This window comes from Aythya marila, assembly GCF_965140915.1.
Source record: "Aythya marila genome assembly, chromosome: 1".
Classification (NCBI taxonomy): Eukaryota; Metazoa; Chordata; class Aves; order Anseriformes; family Anatidae; genus Aythya; species Aythya marila.
This window is the reverse complement of record NC_139042.1, coordinates 139,425,067-139,450,984: the sequence shown is the minus strand read 5'-3', so window position 1 is coordinate 139,450,984 and position 25,918 is coordinate 139,425,067. Positions and strand designations below refer to the sequence as shown.

The following is a 25,918-nucleotide window of genomic DNA, read 5'->3' as shown; positions in this document are numbered from 1 at the left end:
ACTAAAGAGGACTTTGACTATGAACAGCTGGCAAAAACCTACTTGCTTTAATGTCATTCAGCACCATTCACCTAGCCAACCATCGATTCATCTCCACAGAGAAGTGAGTGGCAGCTGGACTGGTCCTAAATGAATGGGTTTGTGGCAGACTTCATTCTCATGTTCTTAATACTCCCTGAAGACTGCCAGTAGACAGCTGGAGTTAAAACAGCAGAAGCTGCACCAAATGGAAATATCCCAACACAGAAGGAGTTTTGAATAATCCAGCTTGGCCTGTGTGAAAGATGTGGTGCAATGGAACAGACTGCTTGCTATGGGGTTTATTCATTCTTTCATGTGATTTCTTTTATCTGCAGTTATCATCAGAGCCAGGGGTACTACATACTCAACTTCTTTGAGGACTACAAACAATGTAAGGAAAAAAAATCTGTTCCTTACATTTTTCAAGTATTGACTGAAACTATTAATTCATTTGATGAAGGGACAAAATGAATCAAAAGGTATTCATGCATTTTGTATACTGTGTAAATATTTGTTCTTATAAAACTATATGAAATTAAAACAACTTTGAATTTCAAATTTGCTCACAAAACCCACTGAAAACATAAAAATGCAGTTCAAATGATGAGGTATTTCTAAAACAATCTTATAGAAACAACCAAATAAAATTGGACATTGTGCATTTCATAAAGATTCCTAACCCTTCCAATTCCTAAGCAATGAACCATAGCATGGTAATATTTATGTGGTTAAATCAAAAGAAATTACCTGAATGTTTAACAAATTTTCGCGCTTTAACCTCTCCAATTGAATTATTTTCATAGCACTTCTGATTAGCTAGTGAATGCTCGAAGCTTACAAACTTCTCAGATTTGGTATAAATCACAAGGTCTGACAACTCAATGGCAATCTTTATCTTCTTAATCTAATAATCATAATATGAAATAATGTAAGAATAGCAAAAAAAAAAAAAAAAAAACACACAATAATGTGTATGTCATGATTATTCTTAACGATTCAGAAGAAGCATCACATTAGATGCATAAAGCATTAGGAAAAGATGTCACAATTAATATCTATTTGAGCTTAAGATATGATTTTTGATAGTAAGAGGTGATCCAGTCAGAGACAATAAAGGTTATTGTCCTGTGTTCATCACAGTAGGTATGGAGTGAATGAAGGGATGCTTCCAAGGCTTCCTGGTTTAGGGCTGGACAGCTGTTGGAAAGCCGTAACATTTCCCTGCTTTTGAGACTGGTATATAAACTAAAGTCATTTTTCATGGCTTTTTGTAGTACTCATTTAAAATATACGTCCAACTTCATATTCCTAAATACATGAAGTGCTAGGAAAGCTATACTGGTAGGAAGTACTTGGAGGGGAAAAAAAAAAAAAAAGAAAAAGGAGACAGCATTTATGTTAACAACACAAACTCAACTATAAAAAGTAGATATCAGGAGAATATTTTACCACATCAAGCAAATCAGTCATCAGTGCATTCCTCTATGTATTGTTCTGAAGTTATGTAAACTCTGTACTTAATCAAGATGGAAAGTTCTCTAGCCAAAGTCTTTGTTTAGTCTTACTTCATTACCAAAGCAAACAAAAACAAAGGCTGGTGTACAGTGGAAGTGACTTGAAATTCTTACAAGCATTTACTTCTTAAACTGATGTACTATGTGACCTCTTCATTTGACTTAACATGTACTTATGAGCCAATCAGTGGTAGTAGCCAGAAAAGAGCTGCTGATGTTAATAATGTTTACATTCCATTTTAGCTTTTGAAAGCAAGTTCTCATCTGACATAATTATAGGAATTGCTAACTCATGGCTCTTAAACTACACAGAATTTAAGCATGTTACTTATTCTGGTGCTATGTCCAAAGAGGAGCAATAGGAGTCTACTGTCACAGAATTCCTGAATAATGTAACTCTCTGGATGTGGAAAGCAGTGATGCAGCCAAAGCCTACAGTGTCACTAGAGTATCTCGGGTGTGGATTCAAATATTCTTGTGCCCTCCTAATGGAGCAATGGAGTAGGGCACCAGAATAAATACTCCCAGTGCAATAGAGGGGGACTCCAGACATCATGTTCTCTTCTGCCTGTGCAATGTGGCATCTCTGGTTGCTACTGATCGAGATGTATGTGGTATATGTTCTGGTCTGCAACATGATATTACAAATATATGTGATCCTCTTATCCAGAAATTTGTTCTTCCCTGTTCAGAGGATTTCATCCTTCCACAGAATTTTTCCTTGCTATATCTCCATACCAGGCAGAAAGAGAAAGAAACAAAAATCTTGAAATTTAAATCACTGAGGAAAAAAAAAGAAAAAAAAAAAAAAAGACACTGAAGAATCCACTGCCTCTCAGCAAAATGCTGACTTCTGAGAAGCATTGACAGTCTATCTGTATTCATATAATCATAGCATGATGTGCAAAGATGTCTGGATATTAGGTGCTTCCTGCCTGCCTAAAAACTTGAAGAAAGCAGTTTGAAAGCTGGTGGAGTGATGGGTTTCCATGGTACAGAGCTACTATTTGGTTAACAAAATGAGTAAGTTCAATTTGAATATCAGAAAGAAAATTACATCCATTTTTTATAGTGTCTCTTTCAGAAGTAGTATTTAATGTTAAGTCTTTACATAATAAATATTAAAATACCTTTTCTATTATAAAAAGTGCTTAACAAAGTTCTAGTGCAACCAGAAGTCTACACCTAATTTTATGTATAAATTCAGAAGAGAATTGGGGAATAGGGGAACTGTTCAAAATCTCCAAGACAGACTGGTGGACTGCAGGGTAGAATAGAAAACTGTGTCCTTCATCGTCAGGAACCACTGTAAGTGTATTTGTGAAGTTACAGGAGGACCTTGGGACCAACAAGGAAGGTGGGCCTATTGTGTTAGTGAGCACCCAGGATGAGCAAAAGACTTGAAAATGAAAAATGCAGATGCATTTTGTAGAGGATCACAGGGAAGGCTTTCTTTGTTGTTGAATACTAAAACATGCTCCAGTTGGAGTTGTGTGAAACAATCAGGAAAACTCCAAAACTGTGAGCTGGAAATTAGTATTTCAAAACATATTACTGTAAGCAATTTTAAAGCATGCTTTTTAAATTGAGTCTCTATTCTGAGATATAAGCTATATTCCTTCTTAAAAAAACAAAACAAACAAACAAACAACAACAACAACAACAAAACAAGCTGACACAGAGCTATGAGTTTTCTAAATTAAATCAAGATGGATGTTTTTTACCTTTGCCTTTTTTCGGGGTGTTGATGAAGGTTTATTTTCACCTTTTCTTTTTGAGGAATTACCCTTTGGCTGAAGAGCGGCTTTCTCATCAGTCTCATCTTCTTCTGATGAATACTCCTCTTCAGAAATTTCCCCTGTCTCACCATGACTGTCCTGACCTCTCCTGAGCATAGTTTCCTCAATTGTTCCAACTTTCTTATTTTTTACCAATATTTTGAATTTTAATGCCTGTAGAAAAGAGATTAAATAATAGTAACTAGAATTATGTGTGGATGAATTGTAGGTCTTCATATCTAGTCATATCAAGATATCTTGTTTAACCCTCTTTCAAAGCTGTTTATTATATATAATGAAGTGAGGTAGCACAAAGCAGTGAATGCAGTTATAAATGATGCAGGTTTCAAAAGCAAACAAAACAAACAAAAACAGACTGGGGATCTAAGTAAATAATTGAATGTGAATATCTAACCACACAACAGGGAAAAAAAAATCTCCACCACACAGATATTGGAGCTATGATCAAGATTAAGGTAAGAAGTATCAGAGGTGATGACCAGTTAAAACATAGGAATTCTATTTATTTATTTATTTATTTATTTATTTATTTATTTATTTTACTAAGCATTAATTCATTTTTATATGTAGACATATAGACATTTATTTTACCTTCATTTGAAGATTTATTTTTTTTAAATGCTAACTGCTAAAAGCTGCTGTTTGATTAGTACATTAGTGCATATCTATTTAACACATTAATTTAAAACTTTTGATATTATGTTATTGTTGTTGAGAATAGAGTCATGCTGAGCTTACCTATTCAGGCAAATTAACAGAACTTGGTAATTTGTTGCCTGAGAGTTTTCTCTGTTTTATGTCATATTTAAATGGACATGTTTCATATGAAGCTGAGAGGACTGAGATTACTATCACTTTTGCTAGAGAAAGTAAAGACCTCTAGTCCAGTAGTTAGTCATCTATCAATAAGGGTTTTCAGAGATTATTAACTTGGAAGTAGAATTTTCTAACAGCATCTTACTCAACCAGCATAGTGCTTTGAAAAACTATACAAATCTTTATAACCGTTATTAAGTTGAATGCTGAAGATATCTCTCATTTTTTCTCTGTACACATTTACTATGGTGTTGCACAGCCTTTCTTAAAAAGAATCATCTGAGTATCCAGACACGGATATGGGGAAACATTCTGTAATTAAATGAATAGCTAGTTCACAGCATATAGTGCTCAAATCCATGAGTTTTGGGGAGGAAAGAAGAAAATAAAAGAAAACAAACTACAGTAATATTAAACCTAAGCTTGTTATTTGAGAAGACTGAACATTATCTTTTTAGACAGTCATGAAGAGGAATATTTGCATTAGTATGTATATAATTTGATTAAGTTTGGATGAAATATAGAATTATTCAAATGATCATTTCTTTTTCTTTATTTTTTTTTTATCTAGTAAATTTTCACTAATTGAATAACAAAGTATTTTTTCACTAGTAAGATCACTAATTCCATAATGAGGGACTTGGGAAAAATGTCATTAACTTTTATTTCCAATAAGATGTCTTTCATCTATGCCTCTGATACTTGTAAGTATGAATCTCACTTATGAAATAATCTTCACTGTAAAACAGCAGTTATGTAGTAGACATTCATCTTTACCTCTGTATACAAGAACTGTCAATGAGTACCAGAACTTATTCAGGTTCTTGGATAAAGTGATCCACAAAAATATTCCATAAGACTCAAATGCAATAGTGAAAAGGAAGGCTATACTGTGGGAAAGTTATAGAAACAAGGAACGAACACATTAAATAAAGGATAACTGAACTTATGTGTGTGGCAAATATCGCATTTTAACATATCCATTGAATACATATGAAAAACTTGAATGATAGAAACATACATGTAAAAATGAAGTTTTATAATAGAAATGAGAGATGTGGGGAATGAAATTGACATTCCATTTATTTAAATTGCTGTCCTTGTTGCTGATAGTCTCCTTATTCCTTCAGATCCAGTATTATTAGTGCATCACTGTGCCAGTGGAATGAGATATCCTATGCTTAATATCTATCAATGTCATGCTAGTGTAAGATTTGATTAGTCTCTCTGCATGGGTGATTCAGAATAAGGATGCCCTTTAACAACTCCTTCATTTCTTATTGATGCACCCATTCTTTTTCTGTGATATTTTTAGAAGAGTTTTAATATAAGCAGTATTTCTTAAATTTTAAAGAGTTCTGAATTTTCTTTTGTATATTTTTATGTCCCAATATTTAAAAGCTATTCTATCCTCATTTGATCTGGTGTTTTGATGTTCATAGGTAAGATTTAATTCTACAAATCAAAAATTCCTGGTATATAAAAAAAAACTTTTCCATGGATATATTAATGACTGTTTTATGTAAATTTGCTTTAAGTAAAGGAAGACCATAGGCTGGGTCATCAGATAAAAAGTAGCCAGGAAGTTTTGAGGCAAATAGTTTCTAAATTTGCTTTGAAATTTTAAGGCACATAGTTTCCAAAATTATTTATTTATTATTATGGAAAATAGGTAAATACCCTGAGGTAGAAAAAAAAATGTAAAGTTAACATTTTAAAATCATAGTACTCTTTTCAAAAACAGTTACAGAAAATACTGTAGGAAGAAGAATTGTTTTTCTAATTTGGGGCCAGAAGCAGATTCCAATAACAGTTAACCCAAACCATTAAAAATCGAACATGAACTGAAAAAGACATGCCAGACATTTTAAGTCTGAAATTCTAATAGATCTTCAAAAGAACTTATAAAAAATTTATGGTTACAAAATCAGAGACTATGTGAAATTTGAGTCCTTTAGTTGGCAATCAGCAGTGATAAACATTTAGCATCTTTTTGAATAACTGTGTCTTGAATCTTTTTAGCAGATAATGAGCTGAAAATCTGAAGACCCACTTTTTTAATTTGAATGTAAGACACAAAATGTTTTGAAAATACACCTTTACTATCTATGAATTTATAAACTGTAAACATATTTTTAAAAATATATATATGTAAAACATTATAAATCTTCCTTAGAGCATAATGGGCACTTGAAGACTGGCAAAAGTAAACCTCCAGGTACAATCAACTGGGAAAAAATATTTAAATACTTAAATCAAGAAAACTTAGTTCTTGTACTAAATATGCTTTCTGGTAGATTCAATGTACAACATAAATCAGAACTGTTGAACACAATACTCCAAGAAAAATTTACAAGCACTTGGAATGGATCAGACAAACTCACTTACTGACTACTGCAATTAATGTTTATATTAGGAGCAAAAATTCAGCGCTCAGAAACACACAGAACAAAACTTGGAATTATGACATAAGGATAAAAAGAGAAGTAGAGCTTCTTCTATTTATATTCAGCATGTCCTCTCTTCTTTACCGATCAACTTTCCGTGCTTAGTAAGAAGAATATCAAATCTTGAAAATCTTGCTAAGTAACAAGGTTAAAATCAATTTAAAGTTTCAGATAAAGTTTTAATTTCAAGTGTTATATTACTGGTTTAAATACTGATACAGGGTAAAGATGGGACACCTCTCACAAAGCCTAACATGGAGGAAGCTTTTGAGGCATTGACAATGTTTATCTTGAATGAAAATAACAGGACAATATTGTTAAGTACAACTGTTACACAAACAAAAAAATCCAGAATTCTTTGATGATTCTGGAAGAGAATTACATTAGTAATTCTACTAATTAGTAAAATTGTGAATGGATGTCTTCGTGGCAGCCTTATAAATCCCAGTAATCAAGATATTTTAAGCCAAAACTACCAGTAAAGTCTGAGCTCTGAGATAAAGGGATATATCAGGAGCACCTCCTAGGTATCTTCTATCAAAAGCACCATTTGATTTGGATCTTGTAGAACACTGAAATGTGAATGTAAGTAGGAAGCCATATATGAGCTGCATGAACCCCTTGATTGGATGAGCAAAATTAGGAACAACAGTAGCTAACTATTAAGGAGGATTTCCACACTAGCAAGTTAATGTTTCAGGCTCATGAGATGGATAGAAGCTGTTACTGAAGGTCCTTGCAAAAGAAATCTGAGAGATAAGAGAAGCAGGTCTGAATTAGTTAGTCCTGAGTCAAATTAGTCCTGAGTCAAATTTCTGAGGGATCCTATAGGTTCTACAAACACATTGTTAAAAAGCATGGTAAAGACAAGAGGTGACCTGTTAATAAGCTAGATTAGAGAATTAGAGTGCATAACCTTTTTTTTTTTTTTTTTTTTTTTTTTCTGTATTTTATATTTCTTCCTTTTTATTCCAATGATTCCAATGTTTAACGGACGTTACAGGTTAATATCTAAATACAGATGAGTTACACAGGAAAGTTTCAAAAGAAGAAACTGATTTCAAAGCTTTCCCTTCTCACTGGATACAAATATAATTATGAATATGCATTAAGCATTTGCTAGTAAAAGTACTCAACTAGGCAGAAACACCAATTCTCTTGACTGCATTATTTCTAGTGATTTTTTTGCCAGGTGAGTTGTTTGGTCTATTACATTATATTCAGTTTCTAAGCAAGTGTATTTGTTGTACTTGAGCCATGCTAATGAACACTCTTATCACTCTGTTGAATCAGTCTCATATCTGATCAACTATAGTGAACTTTAATCACCCTAATAATTAATACATTTTGTTACACTTTTATTAGAAATTGGAAGACTGTCAGGCTTAAAGAACAGTGCTTTCTGTTACCTGTGTTAACAATTCTGATCCAATTTACTTCCTGGCTTTACTAGCTGGCTTCCTACAGAATTGTGCGCCAGATGAAATAGATAAAAGTAGAACAGTAACTGATATAGGAGACAAACAGACCTTTATTATATTAACTGAGAATTTCTCCCACCAAGAGCAGTTTCAATTGGTTGTTTCTGGTTCCATAAGATCTCTTTTGTACTGCTTAAGAAAAGCAGACTTAAGACCAAGAATCTGTCTCACTCAAAGGATAATGAATTTACCTAAGCCTTAAATGTGCACAAGGTCCCTAGTTTTACAGATATGATTCAACTACTTCTTTTGAATGTGGACTAAAAGTGTTTCTTCAAAAAGATGCTAGCCAAAATTTAAATTTACTACTCAGTTTACAAATTCAGTCTTCTACTGGAGAATAAAATTCTAATACTTTTTCTCATGTGATCAGAGCACCTAAGTGAAATGTAGATGGCCCTATCCTTTGCTCATCATCAACATTATGGTTTAATAATTTCAGACTTCTGAAAATCATCTGAGGACACTGGTATTATTCAGGTAACTCTTACCGTGGAATACATATCACATAACTGTAAAACATTAAAGTTTCAGTAGAATGAATCTCACCTAAACAGCATACCTTTAAGTGAGGAATAAGTATGGAATCCATTAATGCATGTTCAGACACATTCTACAGAGCTGACTTATGAAAAACTTTAAGCTATGGATAAATTAAGTATGCATTGTCTATATAACAATAAACATCTTGTAAGGGACATATCCCATGGAAATAATATTTGTGGTATGCAATGCAGTGACTCCATGATTCAGATGCAGTACACTGATTCTGAACTACAGAAGACATATGGTCCTTGTACAACAACTAGACCGAATGTAGCTATGCTTTGAGGTGCTTTTAAGCAAACATGCAAAGAGCAAAGTCCTGCACTTGGAGAGGAACAAGCCCAGGCACCAGTACACGCTGGGGGCAACCCAGCTGGAAAGCAGTTCTAGAAAAAAGGAGCTAGGGGTCCTGATAGACACCAACTGAACATGAGTCAGCAATGTGCCCTTGCTGCTAAGAGGTATTCTGTGCTGCATTAGGCAAAGTATCACCAGTAGGTCAAGAGAGGTGATCCTTCCACTCTACTCAGCATTAGTAAGGTCACACCTGGAGTACTGTGTCCAGTTCTGGGTCCAGTACAAGAGACATAGACATACTGGAAAGAGTCCAACGGAGGACTACCAAGATCATCAGGGAACTGGAACACCTCTCCTATAAGGAGAGGCTGAGAGGGTTGGGATTGTTCAGCCTGGAGAAGTCTCAGAGGGGATCTTGTTTTTTTTTTTCATATAAATACCTAAAGTAATGAGACAAAGAAGATGGAGGCAGGTTCTTTTCAGTGGTACCCAGTGCCAGGACAAGGGTCAATGGGCACAAACAGGAAGACAGAACCTAAACATCAGGAAGCACTTCGGTGCTATGCAGGTGCCACAGCACTGACAGGCTGCCCAGAGAGGTTGTGGAGCTTGGAGATCTTCAAAAGCTGCCTAGACATGATCCTGGGCAACTTGCTCAAGGTGGGTTGGACCAAATGGTCTTCAGAGGTCCCTTCCAACCTTAACAATTCTGTGATTCTGTGAATCCTTGATTAATACAGTATATTTTTTTCCAATTTATTGTACTGATTACCAGGTTGCAATGTGAGATTAGACACTGATATAAAAATAGTTTGCTAGAATAAAAATAAACATAGACATAAACATAAAAATAGTAAAAATAAGAATAAGAATAAGAATAAGAATAAAAATAAAAATAAAAATAAAAATAAAAATAAAAATAAAAATAAAAATAAAAATAAAAATAAAAATAAAAATAAAAATAAAAATAAAAATAAAAATAAATAAAAAGGTTGCTTCATGAGAAATTTATTAAGATAAACTAAATATATTTAAGCCAACATTGTTATGAAATATTGCACTATCCTAATATTTTAGCAAGTCTTTCAGACACACCACTTCAAAAATGTTTTTTCCCTGACAAAAACTTCACCAAAATACATCTCTGTGTGTGCTGTCTTTCCTTGAGACAGTGCTTCTTCCCCATTTTGAAATAAAACATTTACATTTGCATTATTCCTTTATAGTTACTGTAAAAAACTGCTGAAAATATATCTTTTATATCTCTGATAAGAGTGACAATTCCAAATAATTATTTTGTATGCATATATTTGTGTTATAGAACATTTAAAAAATCTTATGTCCTTGAAAGAAAATTATGTGCAAGGACTGGAACAATGGGAATTTATTTGTTTTAGCTTGCAATTAAATTTTCAACACCCATCTAATTGCCTTTTCTGACTTCATATCCCAGGGGTCTCAAGCCACCAGCTGAGAAGCACTGCCTTAGGGTGAAACACAAAGAAAAAGAAAATGAGACACAAAGAGAAAAAGAACTCAATGAAAAGGTTCCACCAACACTTTTGTCAACAAGGGATGTGGATTTAAATTTTCATTTCTGTAACATCTTTAAAATTCAAGTTTTGTTGTTTTTTTTTTTTCAATCAAGGAATTAAAATAAATTAGCAGATAACAGATATGACAATACATATATAGTGAAGATTTTTGGTTTTTGTTTTAAAGCACAGTGTTGTTTTAAAATTTTCATTTTGTCTTCTCTTTTAGACCTTTAAAACACTAGTTTTTGATATTCAGTTTTATTCAGCATTAGTGTAGTTCACAACAAGACACATTAGAGCTGCCATGTTTCCATATAAAATAAAATATAACCCACAAACTTTAGTTAACTATACTTGAATATGTTAAAATTAAATGTATCCAAAGCACCAGAAATTGGATTCATGTGAATTGCAAGGCTTTGCAAAAAAAAAAAAAAAAAAAAATTAGTACATTAGTGGCTTCCATATCTATCTGTACAATGTATGTTTGCTCTTTCCAAAAATAAAGAATTTTTTTTTAAAAGTACATTTTTGTGATGTTCAAATTTTTATTTTTTACCATATCAAGTCCATTCAGATAGCAGATGAGCAATTTCAGAAGAGTTAAAAGAAAAGGAGGAGTGGGCAGAGGTCAGGAAGCTGTTTTTTTTTTCCATCATATACAAAAAAAAACATGATGTTATTACCTCAGGAGAAGGTAGTTGAGTCACCACTGAATCACCAATTGTTGAAGTAAGAAGTTTGTCACCTAGAATATCTTCTAAATGTTTTGCCATAACTTCCTGTTGCTTAGGGCTGCAGTGATTCTCTAAAGACAGTATAACTGGATACTCAGATGCCTGAAAAATAGAATTTGAAATCTATTATGATTAACAAATAAAAAAGGACTTCTTGATTCACCAAAATATCTTACAAAAAGCCCTTTTGTAGTAATTTGTATTTTTCTTTGTTTCCAAAATATGTCAGTTGTTTCATATTAGTAGCACAATAAAAATCTCACAATATTTATGGAAAAGAGAAAGTACAGTTGAAACAGTAACTGTAAGTTCAGAGAAGAGAAAAAAATGGATCCTCAGGATTTTAGGGGGAGTTGAATAAAAAGGACCTACAGAGAATCAAATGAAGACCGGTTAAGTACACAAAACTTCATTAAAGAAACCACACGGTATCTATGTTGACCTTTGGAAAGTGTATATTGAAGTGTATTTCTTCAATAATCAATAGAAAATAACTTATCAGAGGCATTTCACACATTGACTAATATTGAATGTAAAGAAATTAGTGAGAAAATAAGCGTTAAATCAGGCAAAAATCAGGCTGATTCAATTCCACAGAGCAGACTACAAGATGATAGCAGAAAGCAACATTTCTCACAGAAGTAATTACTCAGCTGATACACAGAGCTTCCAAAGAAAGATACATTGGTTGCTGTGTGCCTGGAACAGCTTTTCTCAACAAATGAATTTACAAAGAAAAAAGAGAAATAACACTGTCATCTGAAGAAAAAAAAAAAATAGGAATCATCATATTGCCTAGATGATTTTTTTTAGAAACAATGACCATGTAATGTTAAAAGTAATTTTATGAAGAGGAAACAAGCCACAAGGAAAATAGAAATCAAAATGACTGCAATTTTCACGTGCATATGTATATATATCCACACACATAATGTAAAGCTGACCAGAATACAAGTTATCTTTACTGTGTTTCAGAATTTCATTTGAAAAGAAGTTTTGCTCAAAACCTATATAAGAGATTGAGACAGTATGAAAAGATCTCAAGCTTTTGCTGCTTTGCCAGAGATGGACAGAAGGGGCACTGACCTAATGAGTCTTACAAAAAGATGTTTATCAGGCCTTGAAGTCAAAATAAAAAAGTAAAAGTAAACACATTAAATCTCAACCACAGCTATAGTTTAGCATTTTTCTCTGTTTTATAAATTCAAACATTGGATATAAGAAAGAGTGACAGCAACAGAAGAGTAAGCAAAATAAAGGAATTGAAAGATATCAGGAAGGAAAGCAAAACATTAGACTGACTTGGAAGTAGTTGTATAGTTTATATTCAGTCCTTGCTTAAATGATCTCAGGTGAGAATTCTACATAATAAACTGATTAAGATCTTCTGAATTCCTTGCACCAAGCTTGATTTAAAATCAAGATCAGCAAAATACTTTTATCTTTCATTTATATACACATTGAACAGTTTTTCCATAATTTACTTCAGTGATGCCCACTCCACAAGCACTGCCTCATTTTGTTTTGTTTTGTTTTGTTTTGTTTTTTACCCTGTAGAATATTAGACAGTGAGCATTTAATAAAGCAGGCTTTATTAAAACCACCATAGCAAATACATATACAGCATAACATACGTATACATACCGCAAATGCGTACTTGTCTATCACATGAATTACAGAAGAAAATGAAATTTTGCTCGTTAAAGTATGACCATGATACACAATAGGTTCATTGTTTGAGCCATCCCAGCAATCAATTTCCAGGCAACGACATCCTTTTAAGAGAGCACTTCAAAAGAGTAAAAGAAATAATTTTATGGTCAAAAGGAAAATACCACACTTTAATATATGTCCCCATATTCCAAGCACATTGAATAATTACAAATATACTAGTTTACCATCACAAGATGGAAATTCAATGAAATTATAAAAATATTAAACAGAGCTATATTTTCTACTGTTTATCTTACGAATGTTAGATAACACAATTTATTAGCGCATTAAGGAGGAAGATACATTATCTGATTATCCTTCACTAAGGGATTAAAAAAGAGAGTCAAAGTTTTACAGAAAGACTTTGGAATGCTGGTAAATGGTTGCTTAGAATAAAATAAGAAATGCTTGAAAGGACTTCATATTTATTATTATTCCATGACTTTTCTGAAGGTTTGAGAGCTGTTATACTTAAAAATACCAGCATATCAGCATCACATTAACAAAGTCAGGTTGTGCTTGGCTGTTATGTAATTTAGTTGCTCTCCTCACACCTAGTTTCTAAGACAAAGAGCTAAAGTTTCCTCAGTATCTTAAATTTACTGTTTGCATTTTTAATAAGTTAATGGCATCCCTTACATGTCTTGGGTTTCTAATACTTGGCTTGCTACCAATTTAAACATTTCTTGTAGACTGTTTTACCTTATTACCAACCTGTGCTTTACATGCTGCCCTTTATACGTTGAGTATCTTAAATATGCTTCTAACTGGATGTTAGAGGAAGCACAGCCGAAAGCACGACAGACACCAGTAGAGTCAGATCATGCTCCATTTTATTGCCCGAATAGCCTAACTTTTATAGTGAACTTAACAGAGGCAGACAGTGTTTCACACAAGATTATTGGTCAAAAGCACTCAGACAAACAACTACAAGAAAACAACCCCACCTGCAAGAAAACAACCCCCTTGTGATTAGCAGTCACATAGACCTTGTCCTTGAAGCCAGCTACTGGTAACAATATTTTTCTGAATTCCTCAATTGGGCGATGTGGGAACACTGTCATGGGAACTTCTCATAGTTGCCCTGGTAGCTTGGTTTACTCAGCTACAGCAAGCCATGGGATTTTTGCTGTTTCAAAAAATCCCTCAGCAGCTGGATATGCTCTAATTTATCATTTTATGCTTTCTTTACACCAATAAGTAGATAAACAGTAAGTGAATGGCTTTTATATCATATTTGCAATTATTTTAAACAATATAGTATTTACCTCATATCATTTTAAATACTTCTAGAAACAGATTCACTATGGTTTCTGATGGTTGCAAGCCATCAGAGAATTCTAGACAGCAACCAAAAGACAAAAGTTCAGTTGACTGTTTCCAACTGCTTTCACTTCACTAAAGTAGTACAAAGTTATAGGAATGCTGGACACCTGTCATCCAGATCTATGTATTTTCTGTCTCTGTTTTGCCTTTAATACATAACCCTTTTTCTACCTCCCTCTTTGTTTTGTCTAAATGCACCTTGGCCATAAGGCATTCTGGTTTCCTTCTCCTCTTGGAGTCATATGCTGCACATTCAAACCCTCAAACCCTCGTGGCTACAATAGTGCCCACACAACTCCTCCCACCCACCTTTTGTTGTTGTTGTTGTTTTGTTTTTGTTTCTGTTTTCTTAACTGACTTCATTGCAATGAACAGTAATCACACGTAACCTTGACATACTCAGAGTGTGCCTTCTATATTGATCGGAATAGAGTTGGCCCTGGAATTTTACATTTATTTCAGGAAGTTTGTAATTTTTGCATGGTATGTTGAGATTAAAAACTGGTTTAATCATATACTGTGCTGAATACCATAGATTTAATTTGCTTTGAGGTAGATGTTATGTACTGTAAGTGATAAAATAGATTGTTTCCAGACTACAAACAGATGGCCTGGCAAATATACTGAAAAGTGTACACAAAAAATAAAATACCACTCTCTCATTTTCCACTTTTGTCTGTGATGATTTTGTCCTTTATTGCCAAACAGCATTACATGTTAGTTAGTATTAATTTTAAAAAAGCCTAAGAATGTTAACAATATTGAAAAACAACATCTAAATACCTGATATATCCAAATAAATCACTGGGCCCTAATAGTTGGTCAGATATCAAGTAGGTGTTATGAGAAGATGAAATAAAATAGTCACATAATGGGTGGTTCATATCTTGGTAGACAGTCCGGTGATCTTTTTTAAATATCGAACAATCTTCTGAGCTCATGTACCTTATAAATCCTTCAAATGATAACTGCCTTCTTTTCCTCACTGGAAAAAAAAAAAAAAAAAAAAAAAAAAAAAAAAAAAAAAAAAAAGGAAAAGAAAGAAGGGTGTGAAGCCAGCCAAACAGATAGTTTTATGTATCTCTGTACTTTCCATAATTTTTAGTAGCCAATTCTGAACTTAGTTAAAGGTTATACGGCATAACACTTTCCTGCTATTTTAATATTCATGACAAACAATATGAAAATAAACATCAGATGTGTACAATTCTGGAGCTGATGTGGTTCTAAATTAGCAGATGAAATAAATGTGTACTCATGTTTTTGTCCTTTTATGGACATCCAGAAGAAGATATTGCAACAGTTCTAATTAAATGTACAGGAAAATATTTGTTGTTGTTTAGTTTTGGAAAGTAACATGCCAGTCAGTGAACAAATAGATTTTTTTCTCAGTAGGAAAAAAAAAAAAAAAAGTTCTCCAAAATGTCAGTCAGAGCCTGTCAAAATAATCTTGTAGAAACTATGATTCCTAGTACCAAACATCTTCAATGGTGGAAAATCCCAAACAGATAATGATTAAATAATATTTTAATTAAAAGTATTTGAAATAAAAATAGCACCTTAACAAAATAAATGCCCACAAAAATGCATTGGAAATCAAGCTTATTATATTACTGCATCTACAACAAATTGTGTTAATTGCCTTCATATGCATGATAGTCATCCCATTTGTTTTGTTTCTTTTAACTGATTTAATGACAAACAGATCCATTATACTGCCAACTGCTGCTGCAATGTCATGCTTCAAATGTAATAATTTTGCAAATGATATAATCTCAAAAGTCAGCTTTGCTTCAAAACACAACCTAGTGTGAATTAGTCAGTGATTGTGTCCAGTTCTGGCTGGAAAATAACCTTATTTTTGTCACCATAGTAGGATAGTGATATTTAAGCAGTAAGAGATCAATCTATGCAAACTTTTGTTAAACAAACAAACAAACAATCTGAGCTGTTAAATTTCAATACATCTATTAAGAGTCATGATTTACAGGTTACAGGTGTAATTAACAATCTTCAGTATCACTCTGACTATAAGTTTTATATCTGAATAAGAATTTACTAACATTGTTAGTAAATGTTAGATGGCAACACAAAGAAAATAATTGTTTCTAAATTACACAATTTTTGATCTTTGAAATGTTTTAAAATACTAAACAGTAGTAGAAAATAAAGATGAAGTCTCTCCAGAGGTCATATGTATTTGCATACATATATTGTTGTGCTTAACCATACAAATATGCAGGTTGGAACTAGATGATCTTTAAGGTCCCCTCTACCCTAAGATGTTCTATAATGATTGAAATGTTTTTCCTACCAGAAGTCTGTCTAAGCTGTTCTTAAAGACCACCATTGACAAAGAGTATACAGACTTCCTGGGAAACCATTTCAGCACCTAAGTAACCTTACTGTTAGAAAGTTTTTGATATTTTCCCTGAAATTCCTTAGTGTCCAATATGTTTGTTCTGTTTTGTACTATTTCTTCCAGTTTCTTTCAGTCTCTTATACAAAAGAGACTGTTACACTTCCCCTCATCTGTTTTCCAAAAGAAACAAATCCAATTCACTGCATTTTTCTGACTTTAGTTAGGCTTTCTTAAAATTCTGAGAGTTTTCATGTTCTTCTTCACCTCTTTCCAATTGGTGAATTAAGAAGGATTTCTTAATGCTGATGCCCGAAATAGAATGTAGGATTTTTTTATTTTTTTTTTTAGATCATCCATTTGTAAAGATCATAAATCTAAATTTAATATGACTTTCTATTCCATCATCTAGCTCATCAATGACATTGAAGTCTGGATCCTAACACAATGCTCAGTGAATGATGTAGCAGATTGATGTAGCCTTTCATTTTGATGCCAAATCTTTGATGACTAACTTCTGAGAGTAATTTTCTAATGAGTTCTTTATATACCATATAGATATTTTGCCAGCTTCCTGAACTTGCTTTTTAAAGAAGAAAATTAAAAATAAGAATATTAAAAAGTATGATTTTTCCCATATTCAGTAGTGCTGTTATTCTCTCATAGAAGGAATTTGGATACAGTTTCTTTATGGACTATCCCTATTATCCCTTACCATGTGAGAGGTTATTATATATTCATCATTTGTTTCATTTGTCTAGTTCCATGGATTTTCTCTAAAACAGATATTACACTTGATTGTTCCCAATCCATCTTCCATTCTCCATGTGTTTTCAAAGGTAAGCTCTTATAGCTTTTTACAGTCAATTTTCTAACTCAAGGACTTGTCAACTTGTCTTCTCTGATCTGTCATTTTAACATGCCCCACTCTTCTTTTTCCATAGTTTTGACTGAAATCTTACTGTGGTCTCATTAATAGTAATAGCCACCTGATTGTACTCAGGTAGTGGATCAAGTATTTCCTTGTTCTTTCTTTTAACTGACATATTTACAGAATTACCCTGATGTCTATTGATAGTTATATCTTGTTTAGCATCTTGACTGTTTCGATATACTCACATGTCTATGTTATATTGTTTTAGGCATAGCAATAGGATTAAGTTTCTACTTTCTGGGTCTCTAAGAAATGGAGGAAGGGGGATTGTTTTTGTTGTTTTTTACAATTGCTCAAAATAGAATATGATCAAGCTGCTTGTTTTATCTGTTGTGTATTACATGAATACTAGACTTAATTCCTTTGAAGAGAAAGTTTTTCATCAACAGCATTTGATTTTAATTACTATTTATTTTTCATGCCATATATTGTTCTCTGTGAAACTGCAAGTAGTGCAACTGCTTTTTTTTTTCTTTTTTTCATTTTTTATTTACTAATGTATACATATATTTACAGTTATCTTTTAAATTAATGAAAAATAATGAGTTTCCAAGTTTGGGGTTATTTTCTTAATTATTTTTAATAATTTTTGGCTAGTCTTGTCATTAGTAAGTCTTCTCATGAAGAGAACTTATATTTACATAAATACCATCATGACTACAATCCCCTAAAAGTGAAAATATTACTTTGTAAGTTAAATTTGTGTTACTTTGTTAGCCAGCATATAAGCTCTTTGGCTTCAAATTTAATTTTATTTCTGTAATCAATAGATTAAATATACGGATATAATTATTTATTTATTTTTATAACTTATTACATTGTTTTACAGCTCTTTTTTCCAGGGTTGGTAGTTGCTGTCTTTGAATAGCATACAATTAAAGTCATGTTTCTGAGGAACTACCAAAACTCCAAGCAACTTTGTAAATCAGTAAAACCTATCTGTAAGCAGGAAGAAAGTGGCTCTGCATCTAGCAAATCTGGCAGCATATATGCAAAAGAGCATCATATGAACATAAATGGCATACCATCTGCTAAAACAAATTTTCAGAGAAGACCTGATGTAAAAGATGTCATAGTTTTTAGAGCTGAAGATAAAAGAAGGCTTATTTTTTTATTATTGCTGCCATTATTTTGTACCTCTTTTACCAGTGGAGGAAAACTGCTGGCTTTCTTTAGAACCTTGCCTGATGAAGATACCAAAATTAATTACGGCTGGAAGGGGCTGTTTTTAAGTTTTGATGAACAGCACAATCATACTATTTTCTGACCATTTACTGCTTCTACATTAAGAGAAATGGGAATACATCTTAAGAAGTATTCCACAGTGAAAAAATATTTCAATCAAGGCCTTATGTTTCTCCTCTAGAGGAACTACAGCCTTTATCTCCATTAAGATCCTTTAGTACTAATTAGCAAACACACATCTATTTGGTGCTGAAATAAAAAGTGAAAGCAAGAAAAGACTTGTCTTCTTGCAGCTTCTTATTTACAAAGGTCACTGTTTTTCTATTTCCTTCCCCTTTGGATAGTCTGAAATACAACATTCTAATATATATATTAAAAAAGTTCGTTTGTTTTTTCCCCCATTCTTCCAGTTAAGGTAAATTTCAGCACTGCAATATATGTAAATAGAGATATATTAGAGAGGAATTATAGACATAGTCTGAGTATTTGAGAAACATTAAATTATATGCCTATGCTTTTTAGAGTTTATTACCTTATACTTTCTTAATTATTTATTTTAGAACTTCTTTGAAAGCATTTTTCTTTCTTTGTGGAAGAAAGAAACATCTTTCATAAGATGTTTGGCAAATATTGCTAAAATACTGTATTTATCTGTACTGGATGTAGATAGCACACTTAAAAAAAAAAAAAAAAAAAAAAAAAAAAGTTAAAAAGAGCCTATAACTTAGAAACAAATATTTTTGAAATTAATAAATACATCCTAGATCACACAAATTGTTTATCTGACAGGTGTGTCAAGCTTACACAGTTATATACAAAGCAAGCATGTTTTTAAGGCAGAATTGTGATTTTGACCTGGTTTTGTACTTCCTAGAAAGGAAATACACTGATAGGAGCAGAGTCTTTGAATGGCACTACTCTGCAAATATGAACAGAATGTACCTTCCAAGTCTCACTGCACCTTTCATCCCACCCATGAAAATATTGAATAATTAGCAACAATTAAAAAACAAGCAAACAAACAGCAAAACAACAAAAAGCTATGCTAAACTTTAGAAAGATAAAGTGGATGGCATAACATGGTTTCTTTAATCTCACTTAATTAGCTGAGACTTCTATATGAAATTAATAATAAAATGGAGAAAGAACGATGTTTGCGTAGAACAAAATTGACATTTGGATTTTAGTAAGAGGCAACTGTCAGGTGTGATTCATGTATTCACCACTTCCATGATCACTTCCATACATTGAATACTTCAGTCAAAAATGCAAGCTTTAGCACATATACACAAATCTGTTAATGCAGTATTTTGCCATTAGAAATTTAAACTGTATAATAAAAATGGAAGAGCAATGTATTGCATGCTGTTCCTGGACTAAGTACAGCATCTTAAAAGAGATAATTGAGGGTTATGTCTCTTAATGACATTGAAAAGTCTTCTTTCTGTGGACACAAATGTTAAGGATGGACAACATATTATCAATGGATTTATCAATCTTGTGCATATCTAGTCACTGCTTTTATTATTATCTTGACATACCAAAATTATCAACTTTATCAGATAATGGTTGATACTATTAGCAAACCAGTCAATCAAGTGTCAAAATCTGCTCTTTTCCCTTTCTGTAATATATAGGACAAAGCGGGCAGATGAATTTAACAGATCACCCTGATGAAGAATATTCTATACCAAATTCAGAATGAAAGTTGCATGGTCTATCACAACACCATATGAATCAACTATCATGTCAATCATATCTGAAACTTTCCACTACAAATGTTTGAGTAAGAGTATTTGTTCAGTCAAACAAGCATGAACAATGCTCCTTTGGAGCATGAACAGCTATTATTTAATTCAGAGAGATTATTTCCAATTACATGATAAACAACTTTCTCACAGATGAAGAAACAAACAAGAATTTGGCTTAGAATCTTAAACCAGAAATTAAATAAAAACTATAGAAACTTTATTTGATATTTGCAAGCATGTTTTCTAACTGAGTAAAGATTCTTGGTTCTTTAGCTTCTTTATAGCTATTACCTCTCCCATCAGAATAAATCATTCAAAACAAAACAAAACAAACAAACAAACAAAAAAAAACATTTTCAAATTGGTAGCTTTTTTGTAATTACTTAGGAAACACTGGTTTTCAGAAAGACTAGGATACATTTAATAAAATTTGTTCTAATTTGAACGGCAACCTCAGAAATAATAGTAAAAAGAATCAAAGGTTTTGTAGCTATTGTTGGATAGTGAGTGACTCATTGAAACACTTAATATCTTCTGCTTATTGTTGAACAAGTGATCCAGTTTCTTTTTTTCCAAAGCAGTGGGGATGGGAAGCATATATATTACAGGGTTATCATCCCAAAAGGAAGATTTTTCTCCTTCTTGGGCCTATTACTAATTTTTCTTAACCAGTTACTGATCCCACCCAGTATCAAAGACTGGAAACCAAAGGAAACCAACACAGCTAAACATCTGATAATCAACTTCCACTGAAAAAAAGTAACAGCTTCCAATAAAATGCACTTAGCTCTAATTTCATTTTCTCAGCTTAGCTGCAAATTTTGTCTCTAGTTATGTTCAGGAAAACTCAGCAGAAACGCAACAGCACAACTTTAAGCAGACTTCAACAGTTGAAGTATATGCATATTGTCAGTTTAACAAATTGCTCATCTCACAGTTCATATGATTCAGATCATGATGCAAGATATTACTGAAATCTGGAAGAATACAGCTCGAACTTCAGGTTTCAGGCTGAATTACCAGTGCTAGCTTCTTAGATAGCGTCCTTCTATTGCAACACAAGAAATGTCGTGGATTCCCTAAGAAATACATGTGAAACAGCATGAAAAACAACAACTACTATAAAACTGCTAGTCAGTGCTGGCAGTCTGCAAGGGAGAACTACAGAAAACTTGTTTAGGAATACAGAAATGGTGTTAAGAAAGACAAAGTTAAACTTGTTTTTGAAATTGTCATGAGAGATCAGTGGCAACATGGAGAATTTTTATTGCTGCATTTTCTGTGTTTTATAAAGGAATATGTGGGCTTGGTGTTGAATGGGCGGATGGTTTAGAGACAGCAAATGCAGATAGGGCTAGAATATGCAATGCTGTCTTTTTCTTTTCATCAAATTAGTGTAAATTTTGTGCCTACAGACAGGGTTCAAGGAGAAAAGGAACTACCAACAGTGGAAGGGGATAAAGTCAGATATTACTGTAGATAGTTTGGCACATAAAAACCCATGGTACCAAAAGCAATGCATCTGAAGGTGCTGAGGCTGTTGTCTGTAATCATTGCAAGGTCATTCTCTATTATCTTTGAAAGGTCATATTATCAGGGGAGACCACCATGACTGGAGAAAGACAAATGTTGCTCCCTTTTTCAAGATGAGCAAGGACAACTCAAGGAACTACAGGTTGGTCAGCCACGCTTACATCTATGGTAAAACAATATTGCTCTTAGAAGCCATTTCTGAGCACATTAAGGAAACTGTGGATCTCTATCCTTAGGTGGTTTTAAGATTTGATTGAAAAGAGCCCTTGAACAGAAAGGTATAGCAGGTACCCTCCTGAGGTCCCTTTGTATCTGAACAATTTCATGACAGTGTGTTTAGAGACCTACCCTTATAAGCTGATCGGAGAACAAAACAGAAATAGCATTTCAGGTTGGGAGAACATAAAAAATTAATGACAGCTTTAACCCCAATAACGTGGATAACAACAACATTCAAAGCATAATGGGACAGAAAATCAGGTTGCATGCTTGCCAAAAATGTGGATCCACCACATTTGTGAGACTACTTTGATGCATTCCTGATATTCTTACTGATATCTGGCTGAGATCAAACCAGAGTGTAAGTGTCCACAGTTTTAGTCATACTCAGTAAAGACAAAGAGATATAACCTTCTCAGTAGACATATCCTTGGGATTTGTTTTCCTCTTTCAAAGCTCTGTATTAAATTACTTCCACAGTAACTTTCTGCCAGATAACACTCAAATGCAGACAGCTTGCTAACAAAACAATTTATATTTTTTATATTTAAAGTCCAAAATATATTTGTCTAATTACTTGAACAAAATGATTGTTGCTGAAACTAAAAAATCAGTCTGACTTCCTAATAATGGTCATTTATAATACTCAGTGGGCATTAAAAAAAATAGTGCAGTAGATCAGCTCATCTACTCTATGAAAATTGTATTTTGTTTGAAGCAAACAACATGTAGTTTTTGGACAAGTCTGTAGCAACAAGAAGTAGGAATGACTGAGTTGGTCAAGTGCTATTACTGAGCAATATACAGTGTAAATTTATTGTGCTTTATAAATGATTTCTTGTTTTATCATATTTGTAATGTTTAAAGATCTAAATTGCAAATAACATTTTGCACATGTGCTTATAAATGGTATACAACAGACATAATTATGATACTCTTGCTTACATAAGTTTTCTTTAAAATTTCCAAATTGTATAGTCAGATGAGTATTCAAGAATATAAACACAGTCACTGACAAGAAGCACAAAAAAAAAAGAGCTATAAATCAAATGCTTAAACTATGCATACCTTCTTCAACAGGTTCATACTTCAGAATAATTTCTAAGGCCCTTATTTCAGAATCTTCAGTCTGAAATTGTTCTTTTTTCAGAAATTCAATGAGCTCAGTGTCAGCTAGAATTTTGTGGTTTGGAGAGTAAGCACAGAAAAGTTCATGAAATTCAGTTCTGTGTACAATAGTTCGATAAATTGCCCTGAAATCTTCTATGTTAATAGTATGGACCTTCCGCTTGTCAACTGTTTTCTGAAGAAAAAGGAAATCAAAATAGTCAATACAAAGATATAAAAAAATACAAAGACGCACATAAAAAGTCTATTATAATACTATAAGAACTAGAACAATAGAGAAAGCTTAAGGCAACAGTGACTCTAGCACATTATCAAATGATATTTTCCTTCAATATGCAAGACTCAGATTTGACTTTCTGTGTTAGATGTATTTTATATAAATTAAAAAAATACCATATGACATAGTTGGCATCTAATTAAAGTACATTAATATATAACCCATGCAGTATTAAGACATTATATAAAACTGCACTAAAATGCTATGCAGTACAGTAAATCTTCAGCATAATGTTATCAAGTGGAAAATATGCTTAATATAATACCTCTTCAACAGCAATTTAAAACATATTGTATATTGTAAGTATACTCATTTAAATTTACATACAACATACAGCAAATTGTAATCTGAAAAATGAACTAAGGATGAGCAAATTTTCATGAGATCAAAGTCTTCTAGTATGTCAAATAAGAAAGATTGTATAATTTTGGAGCAATTATACTTTATAATAACCTATGACATTGTGTTCTATTCTTAACTAGACAGAATATTTAACTCAGATTAGTTATTCACACTTTTAGAATTCTTAAACTGTAAACTTGTTTTCATAAACAGAGCTTACAAAATGTTAGTAAATTAATTAATTTCAGTGCTTCAGTATAAAAGCCACTAGAAAAATCAAAAGGGCAAAAGAAGTTGAGTAGAATAATATTTTTTTACCATTTCTGCTACTAACATTTCTCTCAGGCTTAACAATGTTATCTACCCTTTAAATTTTGTACACACAATATGTAACTGTGCATATGAAATACAGATGTTTCCAATAGTTTAGCTTGTATCATTCTTGAAAGTTTTTACATTAAGACAAACTTAAGAAATTTCACAAAATTCACAAAAATGGTCACAAAAATCGTACCCAAATGGTAATTAATTGCTCCATTTATTACCTCTGTAAGCTAATCAACATTCATAATTGTTGGCTCCTTAAACTAAGACTAACAAGGAGGCTGGATTTCAGTACATAATAACATGACACCTACTATGGTTAGCAGAACTTTTCCCAGAAGTGTTCATAACCATAAAATGTCTTACTTGAGTTCTGTCTGTTCTTTGATTAAGACTTCTGATTACCACTGAACTAGATTAATTTTGAAGAGACACCATAAAAACTAAAGGATGAACGTTACATTACTAGATTCTGTCTATGCAGTACAGTTCCCACTGTACTTGTCTGAACAAGTACAACAATAAGCAAGAATACATTAGATAACCAATAGAAGCACATGAGATTATTATTATTATTTTAATTACATATCAGTAGTGAAGTATTTTCTTTGAGTTTGTGGAAGAGAACTGTAACAATCACTTTTAATGAAACTTGGAAGAAAAGAAATAATTCACTACAAATGTTAATAATATTCTTTTCATTACTGCATGGAAAATATCACATCTCAGGTTGATATCATGGATATGTTTTTAATATCTTTAAAAAATCTGCAAATTTACTCATAACTGTTAAATAGAAAAAAGAAAATATCAACTCATTTTGGAATTAAGCAACTTATCAGGACTCATGAGACCTTCTCTTACGTATTGGCACAAAATGAAGCTGGCCAGAAAAATTAAATTTTCTATTTTATTGTACTTTTCTGAAACATAGACAATAATACTAAGCAGGGGTGCTTTTGAAGTCGAAGTTATGAAAATCACATCAAAATATATTAAATAATAAAAAAAAAGTTTTAAAAAAGTTGTTTTTATTCTTATTTTTGTTGGGTTTATTGTTCTTATTTTTATTAATGCATATCAAATCTTTGCTATCCAGAGAAAAAAAAAAAAAGTATCTTGACAAAGACTTAGTTCTGAAAACTATAATAAAATTTATTTTTCCTTAAAAATCTTTATGTTCATAATAAATTTAACAAGAATAAAACAACAACAAAGCAGCAAGAAAAGCAGATTGCTCCTTAAAAGCTATGCTTATAAAATGTATTTTTTTCATGTATAACCATTTGATTAATTACCAATGTATAGTTACAGACAATGATGGCAGTAAAATATCCTTCCAGATTGTTTTGAATTTTACATACTATTATACTGATGAGTAAGTTCAAAAAAAAAAAAAAAAAAAGAAAAAAGAAAACGGCAGCACTGCTAAGAACAACTATATCAGACTGTTGAGTATATTATCATATTGACTTTTAAGTTCAACTGTTTCAAGTTTTACAAGTTCAATCAGACTTGTTCCATACAGGTCATTTCCTCAAATAATTATTCTTTTTACTTACAATTGATCAACTCTCTTAAATTTCCATCAGAAAGTGAAGTAGGTGGAACATAGAAGACAACAATGAAAA

At 32.4% G+C, this 25,918-nt stretch overlaps 1 protein-coding gene across 1 annotated transcript in view; it reads right to left on the bottom strand.

Annotated features, from left to right (window-relative positions):
- PLCZ1 (phospholipase C zeta 1) overlaps positions 1–25,918 on the bottom strand; it is a gene marked incomplete at both ends in the record, with an annotated part of 48,725 nt that overhangs the window by 21,525 nt on the left and 1,282 nt on the right. The window contains 6 exons of the mRNA XM_082751765.1: positions 769–925; positions 3,260–3,487; positions 11,146–11,298; positions 12,841–12,985; positions 15,019–15,220; positions 23,285–23,519. Coding sequence (XP_082607891.1) covers positions 769–925; positions 3,260–3,487; positions 11,146–11,298; positions 12,841–12,985; positions 15,019–15,220; positions 23,285–23,519 — 1,120 coding nt within the window. The remainder of the gene's footprint in view (positions 1–768; positions 926–3,259; positions 3,488–11,145; positions 11,299–12,840; positions 12,986–15,018; positions 15,221–23,284; positions 23,520–25,918) is intronic.